Here is a 12402-nt window from a genome sequence, read left to right as displayed (position 1 = left end):
CTGATCCATTTAGCATTGTGCTAAATCTGCAGATATTCGGAGTTAATCCCAATGTTAAGGTGATTTCTCTTTTTGTCTATAGTGGTCATAAATATCACTATGTAGAGAAGAGAATAAGGTGACATTGTCAATACGTTTATTTTACCTAGCACCACATTTGTGCCATTGCTAAGAAATGTCAGCATTATCCAGGCATAATCCTGGGATAATTACAACAATAAAACATTCTGGGTGAGCAAACCAGCCCCTGCAGTATGAAGTATTACAAGTGAATCTACCATACACAATGCCCCAACCCTCCGACCCCGGCTCCTTCTTCCCCCTCTGCCCTCCTACCCCCGCTCCTTCTTCCCCCTCTGCCCTCCTACCCCCACTCCTCCTTCCCCCTCCACCGTCCTACCTCCGCTCCTTCTTCCCCCTCTGCTCTCCTACCCCGGCTCCTTCTTCCACCTCCGCCCTCCTACCCCGGCTCCTTCTTTCACCTCCGCCCTCCTACCCCGGCTCCTTCTTCCCCCTCCGCCCTCCCGACCTCACTCCTTCTTCCCCTCCGCCCTCCTCACCCCGTTCCTTCTTCGGCCTCCTGACTCCGTTCCTTTTTCCCCCATCCATCCTACCCTCGTTCCTTCTTCCCCCATCCCTCCTACCTCCGCTCTTTCTTCTCTCTGCCCTCCTACCCCCGCTCCTTCTTCCCCCATCCCTCATACCCCTGCTCTTTCTTCTCCCCGCCCTCCTACCCCCGCTCCTTTCCCCCTACCCTTCTACCCCTGCCTGGGGATAGAAAATAGAAAAATAGAAAATGGGACACATCATTTTATATAATTAACATGATCTGCTCTTTAATTATTTTTCCTAGAAAGTTACAGCTCATGTAAAATAGCTGAAAAATACAGAAAGCAGAAATATATATATATATGTATATATAATTTAAACATTGATTGTACTAAATGCAACAATTACAAAGAAAGAAACAGCAACACAAATAGTAACACAATAAAACTGTATTACATTTGTGTTTCAAATTTTACAATACATTATGTACAGTAGTAATCCAAAATAATCATCTCATGCCAAGTGACAAATCAAACAGAGCAAGCAAAAGAAAGGGTTAAAGAACATAAAAAATTGTCAGTCTGTACAGGATCTTTATGAAACATTCAATTCTGGAATAAGTTACAGGACTACATACAGATCAAGTCCCCCTTTATTCCACAGGACCCTCCTATAATGACATTCCTGTAGGTCCCAGTATCACCTCTTATATACACGTACACAGTGCTGTATACTCTGGCGTCTCCGCATCAGCGCACTTGGGCTACGTAACCTTCTTTCATTAAACCTTCCTCATAGTCCGTCTGGCACAAAATCATGTTGTTCTTTAGAAAAAATTTGTCTCCCACACAAAACCTGCAAAAAAAAATAGAAAAACATAAATATTTTATTTTCCAAATATTATTCATAAATGTGGTAAAATACAAAATTGTTGAAAGTTAAAATATCAATTTATTTGGGTGATATTTTGGCCCCATTCCTACTAACAGATCTAGACAAATAAAGTGCCCCCCTTCCTCCAAGCAATGGCAATTTTCCTTCACTACAACAGAGTTCAATAGAAAAAGTGAAGAGATTAAAGAGTTTATCTTAGAAAGCTCTGGGCCGGTGGATGAGATGAATGCCAGGTCTGTGCCAGTTAGTACCATCTTCATTATTCAGCTCAGATGGCAGAAGTGCATTGTGCAAGGTGCGAAATTCCCCTCAACTATTAAGGAATAATTGCAGCAGAAGAGTTAGAGTAAAACTTCCACGTAAAGATGAATCTCACAGCAGGGTCATATTCATTAGTTTATAGCAAATTCAACTGCGATTAGACAGATTGAAAAGCATTTTCCAATTAAACACAAAAGACTCACCTAAATGAGCCTCTCCACAATCAGGTATAGAAATGGGACTAGTTAGCGGTGGGCTAATTACGTGCCAGTTGCACAAAAGTCTGGTGATTAAGTGGGAGCAGATACAAACATTCCTTTCAAGGGTATTTCACAAGCTGACACTTTTGGCCACAATTAGGTGCAGAGAAAGTAGCTCTGTTTATGCCCGATTAAAGCAACGAGTTATGCAAATTAAGTTATATAGATTTAATTGTAACAATTTAACCTTGAAATTGCAGTGTCAGCTGTGGCTGACCCATAGATAATTACATGTGTTGACCTGTGTGACCTCTGATCGTGGCCCCCATATAACAGTCTTCGCGTTCAGGCAGAAATCGGGGAATTGTCACGTAGTATAAACAGAAATAACCCTTTATGGAGATTTCAATGAGAAGCAGTTGGAGTGATTTACATTTGTAAAGACGGGTATTTCAGGAAAACACTGCATTTCTTTTCCAATTGGGTGACTCTGGAGATGTATCCTTCTGCTCGCTAATAGATGGAGGAAAATGGGGATATAAAAGAGGGGATTGGAAAGAATTAACTCCGCTCTTAAAGGAAAATTGCTCTGTTTAGTAGTGAAATGTGTTGTGTGGAACTACGGAAATTATGCCACCATCTTCTCATCTGATTGTAGGACGCTGGTTCACTTTTATATCATATGACAAATAATTAAACAATATAAAATAAATCACATGTGAAGGTTGTATCTGTCTATAGATTCAAAACTAGTCTCAAATATTATACAGCTAAAAGAATATCAAACACTCATCTAAATCTCGGCAGAGACTCTACGGGAGCAGCGCACGGGTCTGGGACGAGGCTCTACGGGAGCAGCGCACGGTTCTGGGATGAGACTCTACGGGAGCAGCGCACGGTTCTGGGACGAGACTCTACGGGAGCAGCGCACGGTTCTGGGACGAGACTCTACGGGAGCAGCGCACGGTTCTGGGACGAGACTCTACGGGAGCAGCGCACGGTTCTGGGACGAGACTCTACGGGAGCAGCGCACTGTTGTGGGACGAGACTCTACGGGAGCAGCGCACGGTTGTGGGACGAGACTCTACGGGAGCAGCGCACGGTTCTGGGACGAGACTCTACGGGAGCAGCGCACGGTTCTGGGACGAGACTCTACGGGAGCAGCGCACGGTTCTGGAACGAGACTCTACGGGAGCAGCGCACGGTTCTGGGACGAGACTCTACGGGAGCAGCGCACGGTTCTGGGACGAGACTCTACGGGAGCAGCGCACGGTTCTGGGACGAGACTCTACGGGAGCAGCGCACGGTTCTGGGACGAGACTCTACGGGAGCAGCGCACAGTTCTGGGACGAGACTCTACGGGAGCATCGCACGGTTCTGGGACGAGACCCTACGGGAGCAGCGTACAGTTCTGGGACGAGACCCTATGGGAGCAGCGTACGGTTCTGGGACGAGACCCTACGGGAGCAGCGTACGGTTCTGGGACGAGACCCTACGGGAGCAGCGTACGGTTCTGGGACGAGACCCTACGGGAGCAGCGTACGGTTCTGGGACGAGACCCTACGGGAGCAGCGTACGGTTCTGGGACGAGACCCTACGGGAGCAGCGTACGGTTCTGGGACGAGACCCTACGGGAGCACTGTACGGCTCTGGGAGGAGACCCTATGGGAGCACTGTACGGCTCTGGGAGGAGACCCTAAGGGAGCACTGTACGGCTCTGGGAGGAGACCCTACGGGAGCACTGTACGGCTCTGGGAGGAGACCCTACGGGAGCACTGTACGGTTCTGGGACGAGACTCTACGGGAGCAGTGTACGGTTCTGGGACGAGACCCTTCGGGAGCAGTGTATGGTTCTGGGAGGAGACCCTTCGGGAGCAGTGTACGGTTCTGGGACGAGACCCTTCGGGAGCAGTGTATGGTTCTGGGAGGAGACCCTTCGGGAGCAGTGTACGGCCCTGGGAGGAGACCCTTCGGGAGCAGTGTACAGTTCTGGGACGAGACCCTTCGGGAGCAGTGTACGGTTCTGGGAGGAGACCCTTCAGGAGCAGTGTACGGTTCTGGGACGAGACTCTACGGGAGCAGTGTACGGTTCTGGGAGGAGACTCTACGGGAGCAGTGTACGGTTCTGGGAGGAGAGATTAAGGTATTGCAGACAAATAGAGCACAATTTGTAAACATACACAATTAACAAACTTGTCTACAACTTTAATTTGTTTCTAACTATCTTTTTAAGTGAACCAGTTTGAGGAAATCCACAGGCCTTAAATACTGAAGAGGCGACCAAGGGTAGAAAAGCAAAGTTTATTGATTAATATGTAGTTTTACAATAAACTATCTAATTCTAAATACATTTCTGGCAACATAAAATAAATTGTGCAAACTTCTATTCTAGGTACCTATTAAGGCGTGCCCCTTAACCCAAATCTCTCTATTTTGTGCCCTATAATTGGCACATTGACACCGTAGCCCCAAGGTACGGTACACACAGATCATGTGTGGAGGAGATTTGACATCATTAGTCGGAGAGATGCTTCGCTGATTCATATAACGCAGCATAGAGAGGAACATACAATATCCACTCACATTAATAAATATAAACAGATACTTCTAAGTCTTTATGCAGAATTTGTTTCACTGACCATTTTAATAAATGGAACTATATTAACCCTTAAACTTGACAAATGTGTCACATTTTCTAGGTATTCCATGAAGTGTATAAATGTCAGAGATAAACAACAAATCTTATATCAACTGATTATTCTAGTTTGAAATTCGTGTATTATAAGAAATACTGCATCCTGTAATGTAATAATATAAGATTTTAAAGGTCACATTAAGTGTTTGGCCTCTGACCTTTATATGAGCCTAAATAGCCTTATCTTTTACTGTAGGGAAAATATAATATGATTATAATATAATTAAGTTTACAATATTTACAATTCAAATAAATCAGAACTGTTTATGTAAATCTCTTAACCCTTCATGGCAGTTTAATAAGGCATCCAAGTCGCATCGTCATATTAGAAGTGTAACAATATACGACCTCCAGAGATTACAGTTTTGTATCCAGGGAACAGAAGACTGGAACCGGCACTAACTGTGCGTAGCCACCATGATTATATTGCAGCCCATTACAGATGTCGGCACAAAGGATTTGTCTTAATGAAGGTGATAAATCTATTTTAAAGGATTTTAACATAATCACCACATGTCAGAAGCAGAAACTGATTTAAATGCATTTCACTGCAGAAATGGTGAGAATATTACTTCAGCAATAAAATCAACTTTATTAGGAGTCAATGTTCCTTTAATCAAATGGCAGCTACAATGTATATTGAATATATTGAAATATTAATTAGAGTTAATGTTATTAGATGACAATTCAGGGACTCCTATAATGTTGTGAAGGGACCTTATAAGGAATATTTTAGGTCACCAGAGTCCCTGTTCCTATTGTTGATACTTTAACGGAGCCCTGGGGGACGCTTCAAGCAGCCATTAATCTCACAGCCCCGGGAAAAAGCAGGGAGGGGGATTTCATTGTTACTGTGCGGACCAATGAGAAGCTGCAATCTCAAATATTCCAGCTCCTTATTGGTCATCCTGCTCACACCCATCTCAGTGGTCATTTTAAAGTGGTGAGCTAAAAAGATGTGTGGGTGATATACCACAGAAACGGAGGAACAGTTTCAGTTCTCACGGGCTCTTCTAGGGGGGAGTGACAAGTGTCTGGCCAGTTACTGGCAATGCTGGCGATGTGTTAGTTATTTAGGCTCATTGCTTGGTTCTATAGACTCAAAGACAAGAGCGAATATGCAAAGATAAACGTTCCATGTTATCTTCCCCCTTCACATTTGTTTCTGGGACTTTTACATATACATTTTTTGCTCTCCTTTTATATGATTACTGTTGGATTTATTCTGTTAATCTAGGATTTTTTTCCAAACAAATCTAGCCAAAACACCCCAAAAAGTGTCAAGTGGAGTAAAGTGGTGGATGTGAGAAAGGTTCTACCCTCAACATGACTCACTCTCTCAGTACAAGATGGCTGCTTCCTCCGCGACACCCATAGTGATGCAGTATATAAACCGTGTCTGTGTTCCACATTCGCCATATCTAGAAACGTACCTTTGATTACAAAGCTGACAAGCGAAGCAGTCCAGATGGTAGACATTGTCCTTCGCACGCATCACCATCTCGAAGGCGGGAATAAGCTTACTACATGCCGCACAGTTCCCGGTCACGCCAAACAACCTGGGGGAAGCCAGAAAGTCTCAGTGTGGGATCATTAATCACAACAGGAACAGCGTTACAATTCTGGTTATTAGGATGTAAAAACGGAATGATTATACAAAGAGCAATGGTGGAAGTGGAAATGTCAAAGAGCAGGTATGAAAAACGTAACGGAAATGTAAGCAAACGGGACTTAATAGTTGTACAATGAAGGCAGTAGGAGAAGTGGCAATATATTATATATATATCTATATATACACACACACGGGTGACATTGTGCCGAATTGTGCACCGGCTGCCACAAAAGTCTAGGAATAAAATAAGGAGTGAATACTACAATTTCCTATTATGCGGACGACAGAGAGCGATGGATAAATAAGAGAATTTCACAGTAAACGTGTCATTTAGAAAACTCAGAACTTCGCTGCTTTTCCACATGTGCCCCAATTTCAATTGCTTTGGCTGGAAGCATTTATCAGCTCCCTGATTAGAATTTGTTTCCACACAAACCATTGATCATCAGCCTATTACTAGGCAAATGACAGTTAATTACCTACTACATTAACCACTGGGACCTGGGAGCCGCTCAGCCTGCCATCAGTCAGCATGATAAATGTGGCAAGTCCAGCAATGCATGGCCGGGCCGAGCTGCCTGCAACGCTGAGAGCAAAGCTCCGTCTCACTTCCAGGCCCAGGAAAATCTATGGCAATCTGCATAATTACAAGCTCTGGGTTAATAACAGACAAATGATTTGTTGCACCAAACAAAGTCCTTGGAAGGAGCCCGGTCTCTGGCAGTTGTCAGACGAGGCGCTCGGGGAACTTTCCAGCACAAAAGACCAACTCTTTCCAATTTATAGATCCTGCATATGTGATTTTTAATCATTAAAGAACTCTTGAAGCAACATTATCTTAATTATTCTCTGTTGTAACCAGGGAATTGGGCTTCAGATAAAATTTTCTGCTACTGCACATGCTCTCGGCCCCATCAGTTTTCATCTGCACCTGGACGCTGACGCCCTAATGATGAATTATTGCCCCTTTTCCAGAAGGGGGAACCTTACACCATGGGAGCATTTGACTGAACTGTCAGCGCTCAGACTGAGAGCGCGGATGCGGAAATCTCATCTAATTAACTGGAAAACAGCATTTGTTACACTCTCCCCAGCAAAGATCAAGAAATCAGTCAGTAGCCAAACGCAGACGCCGCGCTCTGCGGCCGCAACAGGAATAACATCGACGTCAGGCATTCACTGCAGGCGCTGCGTGTGGGTTATGGTGTATTAATTGCTGTTGTCTTATCGGTGTGAATATCATTATAGCACATTACACACATCATATGGAAGTTACATAGATTATACATGTACATACATATATATATATATATATACACACATAATACCTGGAATGCAGTACATTTGTGTAACTAGATCACTTATAAATAACTTATGGTATAAATTTATTTAAAGGAAATAGCGCAGGGCGTGTATTTATATCATTGCAATGTACTGATTTTACTATATCATGTGGCACTTTGTAGAGGAATAGCATTCATTTCTGAGGCAATAAGCATTTGTTGAGGAAGTCTTTTGTATATTTTGGTAGGGAAATGACTTGTTTGGGGTTGTGTAACTTTTCTTTGGGAATTCAGCAAAGTCAGCAATAGGGTGGAGGAAATGTGTATTCTGCAACTGTCTGAAGAAAGGCCCCATGTTAATCTCATGTTAATTTGACCTTTTCTTGTGTGAGTGTCCAACACCCCTGAAGGCACAGGAAGGTTTAATTAGACTTGCTGTTAGGTTTCCTCTGTGTCTACAACAGGATGCAGGAAATCCCAGCAAGTTTTAGGTTATCACAGATAAGTGTAAATATTGTATCTTTGCATTGCATGTAAATACATGTTTGGGTAAACATAATGCATCCTGATACTAAAAATAGCTCAGATGTCAGGGGGCTAGTTTACCCTGTGAGCCTGTGTTCAAAACTGTATAAAACAGCACTGGTTTGTACTGAATGTATCATTCTTGTACCATCTATACTTCTGGAAAGATCGCTACTACCACAGACTGGCATGTGAACTGTCCTTAGTACTACTTGAGCAAATAAACATCACTTGCTTCAAAGACCTGCTTGAGAACTTCTACATGCTGCAAATCCTGTGACCTACAGATTAGACCCAAAAGCAATCCTGATCCATAGTAAGAGGTCAGGGGTACCAGCAAGGGGCTACCCTAGCAGTGAGTTACCCTGAAGGAATCCGGTTCTGGATGCGGGTAAGGAGTCCAATGGTGGCAGCATTTGTAAGCCCCCTCCTACTGCGGTGAGAGGGCACATTTGGGATAACGAAAGGGAATGGTGGCAAAGTAAGCCCAGCCAGTTCCCAGCAACTACAGACAGGGTGGCATAGGCGGTCCATCCTATCACAATCAGGCTGAAGAGATAACAACCTAATATTGCACTTCCCTTTATATACTTACATTGTATCGGCCGGGGTTTGGGGAAAGGTGGCAACACTGACGTTACTGGCTTGTAATTATTTTTTTTATAATACATTTAATATATATATATATATATATATATATATATATATATATATGTTTTGTTTTGGACATGTTGAGCTTTAGGTATTGTTGGAACATCTATGTGGAGATTGCAGAAGATAGTACAAAAGGGGAGAGGTCAGGGGAAGAGATATAGATTTGGTTGTTATCAACGTAGAGGTAATATGGGGGGCCAAATAAACAAGTTAGTTCCCCATGAGAAGCAGGAAACAGAGAAAAGCAGAGAGCCAAGAACAGAACATTGTGGGACCCCAACATTAAAGGAGCAATTCGATAGGAAGTGAACCAGGAAAGAATTGTGTCACGAAAACCAATGGAGTGTAGGAGAAGAGGGTGATCAACAGAGTCGAGAGTAGCAGAAAGGTCCAGGAGAATTAGTATGGAGAAATGATCATTAGACTTTGCTGTAAGAAGATCATTGATCACTTTTGTGAGTGCAGTATCAGTGGATTTTTGGGGGAGGAAGGTGGAATGGAGGAGGGAGTGAGACAGACATTTGTACACAAATTTGCTCAAGTAGTTTGTAGTCAAAGGGGAGAAGAGAAATAGGTGTTAAGGCTTCCAGTATAAAAGTATTGTACTAAATGAAGTATCTTGTATTTAACACAGGTCACACAGGTAATATCAAAATGCAGGTATCAAAAGTCCATAGGCACAACAGGTAATCCTGGTGAGATGTATTGCAGAACTCACAGTCAGACAGGCAGAGGTTAATGCAGAATAGTCTACAACTAGTTTGATGGAGTGAGCAGCTCACGGTAGCAGGTAATGAGCAACCAGAATTTATTTGGCAGAATCAGGTCACGATACAAAGGCACACTGGATCAAACAGGAACTAAAAACTTGGTAATGCTGGTATCCGGGTATAACAGAGGGGGTGCAGGCACAAGGAGACACTGGATATCATGAACAAATTGTGAAGTGCAGGTTACAAAGTTTAGCCAGATGAAAGGAGGCACCAGATGATCCACAGGAGAATCAGGCAAAGGATGGTCAGGCAAGCCAGGGGTCAGAAGACGGAAGATCCACAATGATACCAGAGAGTATATAGGAGCAAGGTCAAACGATGCCGGGGTGTTGGGTCACACACAAAGGTGCAAAACAATGGAACAGGCAGAAGACAGATAAACAGGAGTACTGACAGAGACCAGGACAATAGGGTGGTAGTTTGAGAAAGAGGCTGGGGCAAGAGACGGTTTCTTTAGGATTGGTGATATGAGCACATTTATAAAGGAGGATGGAAATGTGCCAGTGAAGACAGCTGGAAGAGGTGAGCCAGAGGTGGGCATGCAGTGGGGAAGAGGGAGCAGAAAAGTTGGGAGGGAATAGGGTCGAGTGGCAGCTTGTTAGGTGAGATGGAGAGAATGAACTGAGGGCGAATGTAGCACAATATTGTTTTGTTACCAGTAATATATTACACTACCAACTGTACTGTAATTCAACGTATGTTACTATCAAATATTTTAATACTAGATTACCAACTGTACTGTAATATTACTCTATTTCCAGCCATATACTATACTACTATACTACTGACTGTACTGTAATACTGTTGTGTTACCAGCCATATATCATACTTCTATACTACTGACTGTATTATAATACTATTCTGTTACCACCATAAACTTTAGTACTCTTATTATTCCAGTTTTCCCATTGGATTTCTCCCTGATAAAACAAAGCTTAATGATATATAATTGAGCGTCTCTGAGCTCTACTCTCTCTGGGGTCATTTATGGTCAGACGTAGCTTCAGTAATTACTGTATTTTGCACACAGGGAACAATTAGGTTCATGTTTCAAAGATGAAAGAAATTATACTGTTAGTGAGACACTAATGTTGTGATCATTGCTCCTTGTTGTTTCTGCATCAGAAGCTGAAAAATAGCTCAGAATAACCCCCCACCAGCAGCGTCCCATCACTCAGTAATTCAAACTTCACCTGAACTTAGGTATTAGTTTACTCCAGGAAGTGAGGAAAATATCATAGTTGTCGTTATTTTACTTGTTGCAGTTACAGTGGAACATCTCTAAAATCTTCTGCAAATTAAATTTCACATTCATTATCTCTTTCCCCTGTGATGCGTCCGAATATATCACAAGGGATCTGCACCACTGTGTCAGGCCCTCATGTTAAGCATCAGCTATTAAAAGCCTGTTGGAGATTCCCCCTCTATGTCTCTGGGCTTAAACATAAAATGAAGTTGTTTAGCATTCTAACTAGCCAGTATAATATGCTTATTATCCTTTCCCTATGACACTACTCCTGACCAATGAGAAGCACTGCTGATGAGCCGAGGGCCAGTGGGGAAGAGACCCAGCTTTGAGTAATAGACACAGAGCTCTCTATAACTCATTATACAGTCTTACTAATTGCTAATTTACATCAGACAAATTATTGCTACTCAAATCCAATTAAAGTGTCCACAAATCGGAATGAATGAATGCAGGAGCAGCCCCTCGACATCGAAGCAGGCCAGAGCGTAACTGGACATTTGGGGGCCCCATAGCAACATTTTGTAAGGCCCAAATATACTCCCCATTTATGCAAAAACTCACAGATAAATATGATGCATTGACAGCTGTGGGTCCTCGTAGAAAAAATACTGTTGTACCCAATATACACTGACCCACTATGTTTATTTATCCATTAAATTAGATTGGAGGGGTTACTAAGCTAACGCTTAATCATTTATATTGTAACAGCTGTTTTTAACAGATATGGAGAAAATATAATGAAATGTACAGTTATAAAGCATTTATATCACGGGATCAAAATGTATTCATTCTGGAATTCTTACTGCAAATCAACACACAGTATTATTATTATTACTACTATTATTTATGGTGAGAGTAAAGCTGAGAGTATATTTATTATTATTAGCATAGAAGGCGCCACAGCGCCGTAGAGGAGAGAAAACTGGACATACATAAAACAGACATGAAAACAAAGGGTATGAAGGACCCTGCTCATTAGAGAACTTACATTCTAAATGGAAGAGGACACAGCTGAAAGAAGAGGAGCAAGTGTGGCTTAAAGTGGAGATTGGGACATTTGTAAGGATGCATTAGTGAGAGTATATTTGGGTGAGACTATATTTAGATAAGAGTAAAGCTGAGAGTATACTTGAGTGAAAGTACAGCTGAGGATATATTTAGGTGAGAGTATTTTTGGGTGAAAGTATAGATTAGAGAATGGCACAAGTATTGGTTTTCACAAAGTTTGCTATTTTAGTGTTTTTATACCTTTTTGTTACATTGTTGCTATGTTATACTGAAGTAAAATTACAAGCATTTCATAAGTTTCAAAGACTTTAATTGATAATTAAGTTTATGCAAAGAGACAATATGTGCAGTATTGACAGTGTTTTGAAGACCTCTGAAATTCTCCCTGGCATGCTGTCAATCAACTTCTGGGCCACATACTGACTGATGCTTGGGGGTATATTTACTTAACTGCGGGTTTGAAAAAGTGGAGATGTTGCCTATAGCAACCAATCAGATTCTAGTTGTCATTTATTTAGTACATTCTACAAAATGACAGCTAGAATATGATTGGTTGCTATAGGCAACATCTCCACTTATTCAAAACTGCAGTTTAGTTAATATACCCCTTGGAGTTTGTCAGAATTTGTGGGTTTGTGTTTGCCCACCCGCCTCTTGAGTATTGACCACAAGTTCTCAATGGGATTAAGGTCAGGGAAG

The 12402-nt window shown here is 42.4% G+C and overlaps 1 protein-coding gene across 5 annotated transcripts in view; it reads right to left on the bottom strand.

The window, feature by feature from the left end:
* Positions 1–879: 879 nt before the first annotated feature.
* The window catches only part of LMO3 (LIM domain only 3), a 29063-nt gene continuing 17540 nt past the window's right edge, over positions 880–12402 (bottom strand). For 2 of the 5 annotated variants that reach the window (XM_075210832.1, XM_075210836.1), the window contains exons 3-4: positions 6033–6158; positions 880–1404 (exon numbers count right to left, since the gene is read on the bottom strand). In XM_075210832.1, coding sequence (XP_075066933.1) covers positions 1299–1404; positions 6033–6158 — 232 coding nt within the window. In that variant the 3' untranslated portion in view covers positions 880–1298. The remainder of the gene's footprint in view (positions 1405–6032; positions 6159–12402) is intronic. The other 3 variants (XM_075210834.1, XM_075210835.1, XM_075210833.1) reach the window with 2 other exon arrangements.

Source organism: Mixophyes fleayi, chromosome 4, assembly GCF_038048845.1.
Source record: "Mixophyes fleayi isolate aMixFle1 chromosome 4, aMixFle1.hap1, whole genome shotgun sequence".
Lineage (NCBI taxonomy): Eukaryota > Metazoa > Chordata > Amphibia > Anura > Limnodynastidae > Mixophyes > Mixophyes fleayi.
Note: the sequence above shows the minus strand (reverse complement) of the source record. Positions and strands in the feature narration are given on the sequence as shown.